This window comes from Dromaius novaehollandiae, chromosome 33 (assembly GCF_036370855.1).
Source record: "Dromaius novaehollandiae isolate bDroNov1 chromosome 33, bDroNov1.hap1, whole genome shotgun sequence".
Taxonomy (NCBI): Eukaryota; Metazoa; Chordata; class Aves; order Casuariiformes; family Dromaiidae; genus Dromaius; species Dromaius novaehollandiae.
In genome coordinates, this window is record NC_088127.1 from 66,355 (window position 1) to 78,667 (window position 12,313).

Below are 12,313 nucleotides of genomic sequence, written 5' to 3' on the forward strand. Positions count from 1 at the left end.
TACCCACCACCGTCCCAACGTCACCATCCCCACGTACCCACCACCATCCCAACGTCACCATCGCCATCCCAATGTACCCACCACCATCCCCACGTACCCATCGCTGTCCCAATGTCCCCACCACCATCCCCACGTACCCATCGCCATCCCAACGTACCCATCGCCATCCCAACGTCCCCATCACCATCCCCACGTCCCGATCACCATGTCCACCAACGACCTGGCCTGCGACCGCCCCGACTACTGGGTCTGCGAGCGCCCCGCCGGGCCCTAGGGGTGGCCCCCCAGTCCCCACGTGGCCCCCCCGGGTCCCCTCGGTGTCCCCTGTGGTCCCCGGCGTCCGGCGGCACCGTCGTCATCACCGACGTCCCCACCAACGTCTCCGCAAACGTCCCCATCGCCGTCCCCACGTACCCATCACCGTCCCAACGTCACCATCCCAACGTCCCCATCGCCATCCCCACGTACCCACCACCGTCCCAACGTCACCGTCCCCACGTCCCCATCGCCATCCCCACGTACCCACCACCGTCCCAACGTCACCGTCCCCACGTACCTACCACCATCCCCACGTCCCCATCGCCGTCCCAACGTCCCCACCACCATCCCAACGTCCCCACCACCATCCCCACGTCCCCATCACCATCCCAACGTCACCATCACCATCCCCACGTACCCACCACCGTCCCAACGTCACCATCCCCACGTCCCCACCACCGTCCCAACGTCCCCATCGCCGTCCCAACGTCCCCATCACCATCTCCACGTCCCCATCGCCGTCCCCACGTCCCCACCACCGTCCCCATGTCCCCATCACCGTCCCCACGTCCCCATCGCCATCCCAACGTCCCCATCACCATCCCAACGTCCCCACCACCATCCCCACGTCCCCATCGCCATCCCAACGTCCCCATCGCCATCCCCACGTCCCGATCACCATGTCCACCAACGACCTGGCCTGCGACCGCCCCGACTACTGGGTCTGCGAGCGCCCCGCCGGGCCCTAGGGGTGGCCCCCCGGGTCCCCCCAGTCCCCACGTGGCCCCCCTGGGTCCCCTCGGTGTCCCCTGTGGTCCCCGGCGTCCGGCGGCGCCGTCGTCATCACCGACGTCCCCACCAACGTCTCCGCAAACATCCCCATCGCCATCCCAACGTACCCACCACCGTCCCAACGTCACCGTCCCCACGTCCCCATCGCCATCCCCACGTCCCCATCACCATCCCAACGTACCCACCACTGTCCCCACGTCCCCATCGCCATCCCCACGTCCCCATCGCCATCCCAACGTACCCATCGCCGTCCCCACATCCCCATCACCGTCCCAATGTCCCCATCACCATCCCAATGTACCCACCACCGTCTCCACGTCCCCGTCACCATCCCAACATGCCCATCACCATCCCCACGTCACCACCACCATCCCCACGTCCCCACCACCGTCCCCACATCCCCATCGCTGTCCCCACGTCCCCATCACCATCCCCACCACCATCCCTACGTCCCCACCACCATCCCCACATCCCCATCGCCATCCCCACGTCCCCTCCACCATCCCCACGTACCCACCACCGTCCCAACGTCCCCACCACCATCCCCACCACTGTCCCCATGTAGCCATCACCATCCCAACGTCCCCATCACCATCCCAACGTCCCCATCACCATCCCCACATCCCCGTCACCATCCCAACATGCCCACCACCATCCCCACGTCACCACCACCATCCCCACCACCGTCCCCACGTCCCCACCACCGTCCCCACCACCGTCCCCACGTCCCCATTGCCATCCCAATGTCCCCATCACCGTCCCCACGTCCCCACCACCATCCCAGCCAATGACAACATCCCCACCGCAGTCCCAGGCAACATCCCAACCGACGTCCCCATCACCATCCCCACCAGCGTCACCAATGTCCCCACCAACGTCCCAGCCAACGTCACCACCAACGTCCCCACCAATGTCCCCATCAACGTCCCAGCCAACGTCACCAATGTCCCCACCACCGTCCTCACCCAGCCCCACCCCCATCAACGTCCCCTAGATGCCCACGGCCAGCCCCCGTCCCTGTGCCCGCAGCTGCCTGCTGTCCCCTGCCACCAGCCCCACCGCTGTCCCCTGCCACCAGCCCCACCGCTGTCCCCCACCGCTGTCCCTGCGTCCCCTGTGGCCACCCCCAATAAAGGCACCGCGGGGAGCCCACAGGGCCTGGCCGATGGGGACACGGGGGACACGGGTGGCACGGGGACACGGGGAGGGGGGACGTGAGGGATGTGGGGTTGGGGGGACGCGGGGACATCCCCCGGCTGCGCGCAGACCCCCGCGGTGGGGTCCCCACCGTGTCCCCCCGTTCCTCCCCGCCAGCTCTTCTGGCAGCGCAGCCAAGCGTCTCTGTCCCCATGTCCCCCCCAACCGGTGTCCCACCTACCCATGTCCCACGTGTCCCCTGGTGTCCCTCATGGCCCCCCTGTGTCCCATGTGTCCACCCGGTGACCCACGTGTCCCCTGGTGTCCCACGTATCCCCCTGTGGCCCACATGTGCCCCCCCCATGTCCCATGTGTCCCCCATGTCCCCCATGCCCATGTCCCTGTGTCCCACGTGTCCCCCATGTCCCACACGTCCCATCCATGTCCCACATGTCCCCCATGGCCCACCTGTCCCCTCATGTCCCTTGTGCCCCCCAGGATCTCACATGTCCCCCCTGTGTCCCACGTGTCCCCCCATGTCCCTTGTGTCCCGTACGTCCTGTCCATGTCCCATGTGTCCTCCATGTCCCCCCATGTCCCTCCATGTCCCATGTCCCTCATGTCCTCTCATGGCCACCATGTGCCTCCATGTCCCCCCATGTCCCCAACATCCCCATGTCCCTCCACATCCCCCATGTCCCTTTGTCCCTCATGTCCCCCTATGTCCCACCATGTCCTCTCGTGTCCTGTGTCCCCTTGTGTGTCCCCATGTCCCTCCATGTCCCCCATGTCCCCACCGTGTCCCCGTGTCCCCCCCCATGTCCCCTCTCACCCTCCTTCTCCAGCTGCTCCCACAGCTGCCCCAGGCGCTGCCACGGCGGGGGGGCTGGGGGACACAGGGGACACCCCCATGTCCCCAAGGGGGGAGGTTGGTGTCCCCAGGAGGAGCAAGAGCCACCGCAAGGTCCCCAAGGGACATGGGGACACCCCCATGTCCCCAGAGCCAGCCCCGGTGTCCCCAAGGGGCACCAGGACACCCCCAGGTCCCCAAAGGTGGGTCTTGGTGTCCCCAAGGGACAGGGTGACACCCCCACATCCCCAGAGCCAACCCCAGTGTCCCCACGAGGCATGGGGCCACCCCCACGTCCTCGAGATTGAGCCTCGGTGTCCCCAGCATGGACAAGTGCCACCCCGTTGTCCCCAAGGGGGGACAAGGGCCACCCCACCGTGCCCAAGAAGGGGCCCCGGCGTCCCCAACCCCAAGAACGAGCCAGGGGACATCACAGGTGACGGAGGAGGGTTTATCGTGACACACGCCAGCTCCGCCGTCCCCAAGGGAGGACGAGGGCCACCGGGGGGACAAGGGACAGCGCGTGGGGACATCAACTGGTCCCAGGGTCCCCAGCGAAGAGCCGAGGGCCACCAGGAGGGACAAGGGCCAGCGCGTGGGGACAGGGACTACCTCCAGGGTCTCTGAGGAAGGGTGAGGGCCACCGGGGGGGACCAGGGCCAGCGCGTGGGGACAGGAACCACCCCCAGTGTCCCTGAGGGAGGCCGAGTGCCATCAGGATGGACAAGGGCCAACATTTGGGGACAGGAACCATCTGTGGTGTCCCCAACGGAGGCTGAGGGCCACCAGGAGGGACAAGGGCCAACGTGTGGGGACAGGAACCACCCCCGGTGCCCCAAGGGAGGCTGAGGGCCACCAAGAGACACAAGGAGGAGGTTGAGGGTCACCAGGAGACACAAGGAGGTCGAGGGCCACCAGGAGACACAAGGAGAAGGTCGAGGGCCACCAGGAGACACAAGGAGAAGGTCGAGGGCCACCAGGAGACACAAGGAGGAGGTCGAGGGCCACCAGGAGACTCAAGGAGAAGGTCGAGGGCCACCAGGAGACACAAGGAGAAGGTCGAGGGCCACCAGGAGACTCAAGGAGAAGGTCGAGGGCCACCAGGAGACTCAAGGAGAAGGTCGAGGGCCACCAGGAGACTCGAGGAGAAGGTCGAGGGCCACCAGGAGACTCAAGAAGATCGAGGGCCACCAGGAGACACAAAGAGAAGGTCGAGGGCCACCAGGAGACTCATGAGGGACAACGAGGGCCACCAGGAGACACAAGGAGAAGGTTGAGGGCCACCAGAAGACACAAGCAGGAGGTCGAGGGCCACCAGGAGACTCATGAGGGACAACGAGGGCCACCAGGAGACACAAGGAGAAGGTCGAGGGTCACCAGGAGACAAAAGGAGAAGGTCGAGGGCCACCAGGAGACTCAAGGAGAAGGTCGAGGGCCACCAGGAGACTCATGAGGGAGAACGAGGGCCACCAGGAGACTCAAGGAGAAGGTCGAGGGCCACCAGGAGACTCATGAGGGACAACGAGGGCCACCAGGAGACACAAGGAGAAGGTCAAGGGCCACCAGGAGACACAAGGAGGAGGTCAAGGGCCACCAGGAGACTCAAGGAGGAGGTTGAGGGCCACCAGGAGACTCATGAGGGAGAACGAGGGCCACCAGGAGACTCAAGGAGAAGGTCGAGGGCCACCAGGAGACTCATGAGGGACAACGAGGGCCACCAGGAGACTCAAGGAGGAGGTCGAGGGCCACCAGGAGACACAAGGAGGAGGTCAAGGGCCACCAGGAGACTCAAGGAGGAGGTTGAGGGCCACCAGGAGACTCAAGGAGAAGGTCGAGGGCCACCAGGAGACACAAGGAGAAGGTCGAGGGCCACCAGGAGACTCAAGGAGAAGGTCGAGGGCCACCAGGAGACACAAGGAGGAGGTCGAGGGCCACCAGGAGACTCAAGGAGGAGGTCGAGGGCCACCAGGAGACACAAGGAGGAGGTCAAGGGCCACCAGGAGACTCAAGGAGGAGGTCGAGGGCCACCAGGAGACTCAAGGAGGAGGTCGAGGGCCACCAGGAGACTCATGAGGGAGAACGAGGGCCACCAGGAGACACAAGGAGAAGGTCGAGGGCCACCAGGAGGGCGGAGGACCGGCGCCAGCAGGGCCAGACCCGACCCGCGACGTCCCCCGACGGGAAGCCGAGCCTCTCCACGGAGCCCGGAAGCCCCCAGGGGCCCCGGCGGCGTCCTCAGCGGCCCTCGAGGCTCTTGTCGCGGGCCACCACGGCCTCGTCGAACTTGATCATGAGGGTGGTGCCCTTGTGCCAGTGGGCGGTGACCTTGGCGGCGAAGCCGCCGGCGCCCAGGGCGGCCTCGACGAGGCCGGCGGCGAAGGCGGCGCAGTTGAGGCTGCTGGCGTCGCGCGGCACCGAGATGAAGGCGTTGACGAGGGGCTCGCGCTCGATGATGTAGTAGGTGCGGGCGTCGTCGTTGGCCTGCTCCAGCTTGTCGGCCTCCTTGCCGAAGAGGGCCCGCCACAGGGGCCCCTTGACGAAGAGGAGGGCGCCCAGGAGGCGGGTCTCGCGGCGGGCGCCCCGCTCGCGGCCCGCCAAGGCCTCCAGGGCGCGGAGGCCCACGCGGCGGCCCAGGCGGGCCAGCTGGGCCTGCAGCTCGGCCACCGAGTAGACGCGCCGCTGGCAGTACTGCACCAGCTCGGAGAAGAGCAGGGCGAAGGCGCCCAGGCTGACCTCGGCCCGCGGGCGGCCCAGCGGGCGCTCCAGCAGCGGCGATTTGCCCCGCGTGAAGCGGGCCTCCATGGCGGCGGGGGCTGCGGGCGGAGGCGGGGGGTGAGCGGGGGGGTCTGCCGGAAGGGTGGCGCCGTGGTGGGGGTCACCCCGGGGTGGTGGCACCACGTCAAGACTAACTTTGGGGTGGTGGCACCCGTCATGGAGACCCCCAAGTTGAGGTGACACCCACCAGGGAGGGCCCCAGGGTGGCGGCACCCATCAGGTTGGGCTCCATGTTGAGGTGACACCCATGGGGTGAGACCCTGAGGGGTGGCACCATGACTGGGCTCACCCCAGGGTGGTGGCACCACATCAAGACTAACTTTGGGGTGGTGGCACCCATCATGGAGACCCCTGAGTTGAGGTGACGCCACATCAGGATGAGCCCCAGGGTGGCGGCACCACGTCAGGACCCACCCTGGGGTGGTGGCACCCATCGGGTGAGACCCTGAGGGGTGGCACCATGACTGGGCTCACCCTGGGGCAGTGGCACCCATCAGGGAGACCCCCAAGTTGAGGTGACACCCACCAGGGAGAGCCCCAGGGTGGTGGCACCATGATGGGGATCACCCTGGGGTGGTGGCACCACGTCAAGACTAACTTTGGGGTGGTGGCACCCGTCATGGAGACCCCTGAGTTGAGGTGACACCCACCAGGGAGAGCCCCAGGGTGGCGGCACCACATCAGGACCCACCCTGGGGTGGTGGCACCCATCGGGTGAGACCCTGAGGGGTGGCACCATGACTGGGCTCACCCTGGGGCGGTGGCACCCATCAAGGAGACCCCCAAGTTGAGGTGACACCCACCAGGGAGAGCCCCAGGGTGGTGGCACCATGATGGGGATCACCCTGGGGTGGTGGTACCACGTCAAGACTAACTTTGGGGTGGTGGCACCCGTCATGGAGACCCCCAAGTTGAGGTGACACCCATCATGGAGACCCCCAAGTTGAGGTGACACCCATCAGGATGAGCCCCAGGGTGGCGGCACCCATTGGGGGAGCCCCAAGTTGGGGTGACACCCATGGGGTGAGACCCTGAGGGGTGGCACCAGGTCAGCACCCACCCCGGGGTGGCGGCACCCATGGGGGGAGCCCCAAGATGGCGGCACCGTCCCAGCCCCCCCCCCCCCCCCCCCGTGGTGGTGACACCCATAGGGTGAGCCCTGGGGGGGGGCACCCACTGGGGGGGCCATATTGGGGTCTGAGTGGCACCGCTGGGTCCCCCCAACCCAGGACCCCCCCCGGGACCCATAACCACCCCCCCCTGCACCCATAACCCCCCCCGGACCCATAAACCCCCCCTCCCCCGCACCCAGTTCCCCCCCCCCCCGCACCCAGAACCATCCCCCCCGCACCCAGGACCCCCCCCCGGACCCAGAACCCCCCCCCGGTTCCCAGAACCCCCCCAAAACCCGGTTCCCCCCCCCAGGGACCCAGAACCACCCCAAAACCCGGTTCCCCCCCCCCAGGCCCAGTTCCCCCCCCCGGGGACCCAGAACCCCCCCCCCCGGGCCCGAGACCCCCCCCAAAACCTGGTCCCCCCCCAGGCCCAGTTCCCCCCCCGGGGACCCAGAACCCCCCCCCGGTTCCCAGAACCCCCCCAAAACCCGGTTCCCCCCCCCAGGGACCCAGAACCCCCCCAAAACCCGGTTCCCCCCCCCAGGCCCAGTTCCCCCCCCCGGGGACCCAGAACCCCCCCCCAAAACCCGGTTCCCCCCCCCCTGGTTCCCAGACCCCCCCCCAAAAACCCGGTTCCCCACCCAGGCCCAGTTCCCCCCCCCGGGGACCCAGAACCCCCCCCGGGGCCCGAGACCCCCCCCAAAACCCGGTTCCCCCCCCCCCAGGCCCAGTTCCCCCCCCCGGTTCCCAGACCCCCCCCCCAAAAACCCGGTGCCCCCCCCCAGGCCCAGTTTCCCCCCCGGGGACCCATAACCGCCCCCCCGGGACCCAGAACCCCCCCCCCGGTTCCCAGACCCCCCCCAAAACCCAGGACCCCCTCCCAAACCCGGTCCCCCCCCCCCCCGGGGCCCACGACACCCACCGGCTGCCGCCAGCGCCCCGCTCGCGCTTGACGGTCGCCGCTGTCGCAAAAGCGCCGCGCGGCCGCCGCCAAGCGCGGCCGGGGGGGGGGGGGAGAGGAGGAGGAGGGGGCGTCGCCCTGGGCAACCGGAGGGGGCGGGGCCCGGCGGCGCGGGGGGGCGGGGCCTGGCGCGGGCGGCCGCAGGTGCCCGCGCGGCCCCGCCCACCCACCCCGCCGAGGCCCCGCCCACCCCGCCGAGGCCCCGCCCACCCGGAAGCGCGGCGATGGCGCCCCGCGGGCTCAAGGCGCTGGTGGGCGAGAGTGAGTGCGGGGGGGGGAGGGGAGGGGGTTTGGCCCCGCCCCCGGCCCGGGGTCACGGCGGGGTCACGGCGGGTCACGGGGTCACGGGGGGCCGGCAGGGGTGCCCGGACGCCTGGGCCCCTTCTGGGGGACCCGGATGCCTGGGCCCCTTGGGGGGCACCCGGACGCCTGGGCCCCTTCTGGGGCGCCCGGACGCCTGGGCCCCTTCTGGGGGCACCCGGACGCCTGGGCCCCTTCAGGGGCACCCGGACGCCTGGGTCCCTACTGGGTGTCCTGGACGCCTGGGCCCCTTCCGGGGGCACCCGGACGCTTGGGCCCTTTCTGGGGGCACCCGGACGCCTGGGTCCCTTCTGGGGGTGCCCGGACGCCTGGGCCCCTTCTGGGGGCACCCGGATGCCTGGGCCCCTCTGGGGTGCCCGGACGCCTGGGCCCCTTCTGGGGGCACCCGGACACCTGGGCCCCTTCCGGGGTGCCTGGACGCCTGGGCCCCTTCTGGGGGCACCCGGACACCTGGGCCCCTTCCGGGGGTGCCCGGACGCCTGGGCCCCTTCTGGGGGCACCCGGACGCCTGGGTCCCTTCCGGGGGTGCCTGGACGCCTGGGCCCCTTCCGGGGGCACCCGGATGCCTGGGTCCCTACTGGGTGTCCCGGACGCCTGGGCCCCTTCCGGGGTGCCCGGACGCCTGGGCCCCTTCTGGGTGTCCCGGACACCTGGGCCCCTTCAGGGGTGCCCGGACGCCTGGGCCCCTTGGGGGGCATCTGGACGCCTGGGCCCCTCTTGGGGACACCCGGACGCCTGGGCCCCTTCCGGGGCACCCGGACGCCTGGGCCCCTCTTGGGGACACCCGGACGCCTGGGTCCCTTCCAGGGCGCCCGGACGCCTGGGCCCTTTGGGGGCACCTGGACGCCTGGGTCCTTCCCGGACGCCTGGGCCCCTTGAGGGCACCCGGATGCCTGGGCCCACCAGCTGGGGTGGGGGAGGGGCCCGGACACCTGGGTCCTTGGACTTAGGGTGGGGGAGGAAGGGAGGAAGGGGGGGTGACCCGGACGCCTGGGCCCGCCAGCTGGAGCGGGGGAAGGGCCCGGACGCCTGGGCCCGCCAGCTGCGCCCGGCAGGTGGTGGGTGGCCGATCCGGCTTAGCGGGGGCGCCCGGACGCCTGGGCCCCCCCTCCCTGACCCCCTCCCCCTCCCCCGCAGAGATCCTCAACGAGGTCATCAGGAGCGTCAAGAAAGAGGGCGAATGGAAGGTAAGGGGGGGCCCAGGCGTCCGGGGGGCCCAGGCGTCCGGTGACGCCTGGGTCCCTCTGCTGTGCTGCCTCCCCCCTCCCCGCCACGGTGCTCCCGGACGCCTGGGCCCCTTGGTGTGCCCGGACGCCTGGGCCCCACCATGATCCCGGACACCTGGGCCCCATGGTCCCGGACGCCTGGGCCCCTCCATGGTCCTTGACACCTGGGTCCCCATAAGGCCCGGACACCTGGGCCCTTTCGGGGGGTGCCGGACGCCTGGGCCCCTTCTGGGGCACCCGGATGCTTGGGCCCCTTCTGGGGCACCCGGACGCCTGGACCCCTTGGTGTGCCCGGACGCCTGGGCCCCTTCTGGGTGTCCCGGACGCCTGGGCCCCTTGGGGGTGCCCGGACGCCTGGGCCCCTTCTGGGGCACCCGAATGCCTGGGCCCCTTCAGGGGGTGCCCGGACGCCTGGTCCCCTCGGGGGTGCCCGGATGCCTGGGCCCCTTGGCGTGCCCGGACGCCTGGGCCCCTCGGGGGGGCACCCGGACGCCTGGGCCCGCCGCGACGCCCCTCGCGCAGGTGCTCGTCCTGGACCAGCCCAGCACCAGGATCGTCTCCGCCTGCTGCAAGATGTCCGACATCCTGGCCGAGGGCATCACCAGTGAGTGGCCCCCCCCGCCCCACGGCGCCCCACGGCGCCCCCAGTGTCCCCAGTGTCCCCTGTGCCCCACGGCGTCCCCAGTGCCCCACGGCGCCCCACAGCGCCCCACGGCATCCCCAGTGTCCCCAGTGTCCCCTGTGCCCCACGGCACCCCCAGTGCCCCACGGCGCCCCACGTCACCCCACAGCACCCCCAGTGTCCCCAGTGTCCCCTGTGCCCCACAGCACCCCATGGTGCCCCATGGCACCCCCAGTGTCACCTGCGCCCCACGGTGCCCCCAGCACCCCCAGTGCCCCATGGCACCCCGTGGTGCCCCCCACACCCCATGGTGCCCCACGGCACCCCAGTGCCCCATGGTGCCCCCCCTGCCCCACGGCGCCCCACGGCGCCCCATGGCACCCCATGGCACCCCCAGTGCCCCACAGCACCCCACAGCACCCCACGGCACCCCATGGCACCCCCAGTGTCCCCTGCACCCCATGGTGGCCCTAGTGCCCCACAGTGCCCCACGGCACCCCCAGTGCCCCATGGCACCCTATGGCACCCCCAGTGCCCCCCCCCCTGCACCCCACAGTGCCCCCAGTGTCCCCTGTGCCCCACGGTGCCCCCAGTGCCCCATGGCCCCCCCAGTGCCCCCCCGTGTCCCATGGTGTCCCCAGTGCCCCATGGCCCCCCCAGTGCCCCCCTGTGCCCCACGGCACCCCCACTGCCCCATGGCGTCCTATGGTGCCCCATGGCACCCTATGGCACCCCCAGTGCCCCCCCCACACCCCACAGTGCCCCCAGTGTCCCCAGTGCCCCATGGCCCCCCCAGTGCCCCATGGCCCCCCCAGTGCCCCCCTGTGTCCCATGGTGTCCCCAGTGCCCCATGGCCCCCCCAGTGCCCCCCCCTGCACCCCACAGTGCCCCCAGTGTCCCCAGTGCCCCATGGCCCCCCCAGTGCCCCATGGCCCCCCCAGTGCCCCCCTGTGTCCCATGGTGTCCCCAGTGCCCCATGGCCCCCCCAGTGCCCCCCCCGTGCCCCACAGCACCCCCAGTGCCCCATGGTGCCTCTTGTGTCCCCCATTCCCCCCCCCGTGCCCCCCAGCCCCCCCCAGCCCCACGGTGCCCCCAGTGCCCCCCCCGTGCCCCACAGCCCCCCCTGCGCCCCATGGCCCCCCCAGTGCCCCCCCCTGCACCCCCCAGTGCCCCCAGTGTCCCCTGTGCCCCATGGCCCCCCCAGTGCCCCCCCGTGCCCCATGGCGTCCCCAGTGCCCCATGGTGCCTCTTGTGTCCCCCATTCCCCCCCCGTGCCCCCCAGCCCCCCCCCAGCCCCACGGTGCCCCCAGTGCCCCCCCCGTGCCCCCCAGCACCCCCTGCGCCCCATGGCCCCCCCAGTGCCCCCCGTGCCCCCCAGCCCCCCCCAGCCCCCGGTGCCCCCCCCGTGCCCCCCAGCCCCCCCCCAGCCCCCCGGTGCCCCCAGTGCCCCCCCGGGCCCCCCAGCCCCCCCTGCGCCCCATGGCCCCCCCAGTGCCCCCCCTGTGCCCCCCAGCCCCCCCCAGCCCCCCCAGTGCCCCCAGTGCCCCCCCCGTGCCCCACAGCACCCCCTGCGCCCCATGGCCCCCCCAGTGCCCCCCCCGTGCCCCCAGCACCCCCTGCGCCCCATGGCCCCCCCAGTGCCCCCCCCGTGCCCCCCAGCCCCCCCCAGCCCCACGGTGCCCCCAGTGCCCCCCCGTGCCCCACAGCCCCCCCCAGTGCCCCCAGTGCCCCCCCCGTGCCCCCCAGCACCCCCTGCGCCCCATGGCCCCCCCAGTGCCCCCCCCGTGCCCCCCAGCACCCCCTGCGCCCCATGGCCCCCCCATTCCCCCCCCTGCACCCCCCAGTGCCCCCAGTGTCTCCTGTGCCCCATGGCCCCCCCAGTGCCCCCCCCGTGCCCCATGGTGTCCCCAGTGCCCCATGGTGCCTCTTGTGCCCCCCAGTGCCCCCCCCGTGCCCCCCAGCCCCCCCCAGCCCCCCGGTGCCCCCATTCCCCCCCCGTGCCCCCCAGCCCCCCCCAGCCCCACAGTGCCCCCAGTGCCCCCCCATGCCCCCCCCGTGCCCCCCAGCCCCCCCCCAGCCCCACAGTGCCCCCAGTGCCCCCCCCGTGCCCCCCAGCCCCCCCCAGTGCCCCCAGTGCCCCCCCGTGCCCCCCAGCCCCCCCCAGCCCCATGGCCCCCCCAGTGCCCCCCCCGTGCCCCACAGCACCCCCTGCGCCCCATGGCCCCCCCAGTGCCCCATGGGCCCCCCACAGCCCCC

The 12,313-nt window shown here is 71.6% G+C and overlaps 3 protein-coding genes across 4 annotated transcripts in view; 2 read left to right on the forward strand and 1 right to left on the reverse strand.

Moving 5' to 3' along the window:
- Window positions 1–111: 111 nt before the first annotated feature.
- Window positions 112–2,268, forward strand: LOC135323946 (uncharacterized). The gene has a single exon (XM_064499205.1). The coding sequence runs from the start codon at window positions 112–114 to the stop codon at window positions 2,266–2,268; it is 2,157 nt and encodes a 718-aa protein (XP_064355275.1).
- A 1,206-nt stretch (window positions 2,269–3,474) lies between these two features.
- On the reverse strand, window positions 3,475–7,928 carry TRAPPC5 (trafficking protein particle complex subunit 5). The gene is made up of 2 exons (XM_064499189.1): window positions 7,850–7,928; window positions 3,475–5,850 (listed from the first exon to the last, which is right to left on the reverse strand). Exon 2 carries the CDS (start codon window positions 5,837–5,839, stop codon window positions 5,273–5,275), a length of 567 nt encoding a protein of 188 aa, XP_064355259.1. The 5' UTR covers window positions 5,840–5,850; window positions 7,850–7,928; the 3' UTR covers window positions 3,475–5,272.
- Window positions 7,929–8,078: 150 nt separating this feature from the next.
- Window positions 8,079–12,313, forward strand: part of STXBP2 (syntaxin binding protein 2) — a 29,544-nt gene continuing 25,309 nt past the window's right edge. For both annotated transcript variants that reach the window (XM_064499218.1, XM_064499219.1), the window contains exons 1-3: window positions 8,079–8,149; window positions 9,347–9,396; window positions 9,958–10,039. In XM_064499218.1, the coding sequence (XP_064355288.1) occupies window positions 8,113–8,149; window positions 9,347–9,396; window positions 9,958–10,039 (169 nt within the window). In that variant the 5' untranslated portion in view covers window positions 8,079–8,112. The remainder of the gene's footprint in view (window positions 8,150–9,346; window positions 9,397–9,957; window positions 10,040–12,313) is intronic.

Coding starts and splice junctions, on each gene's coding strand:
- LOC135323946 (XM_064499205.1), top strand. CDS start 112: ATGTCCCCACCACCATCCCCACGTACCCATCGCCATCCCAACGTACCC.
- TRAPPC5 (XM_064499189.1), bottom strand. CDS start 5,839: ATGGAGGCCCGCTTCACGCGGGGCAAATCGCCGCTGCTGGAGCGCCCG.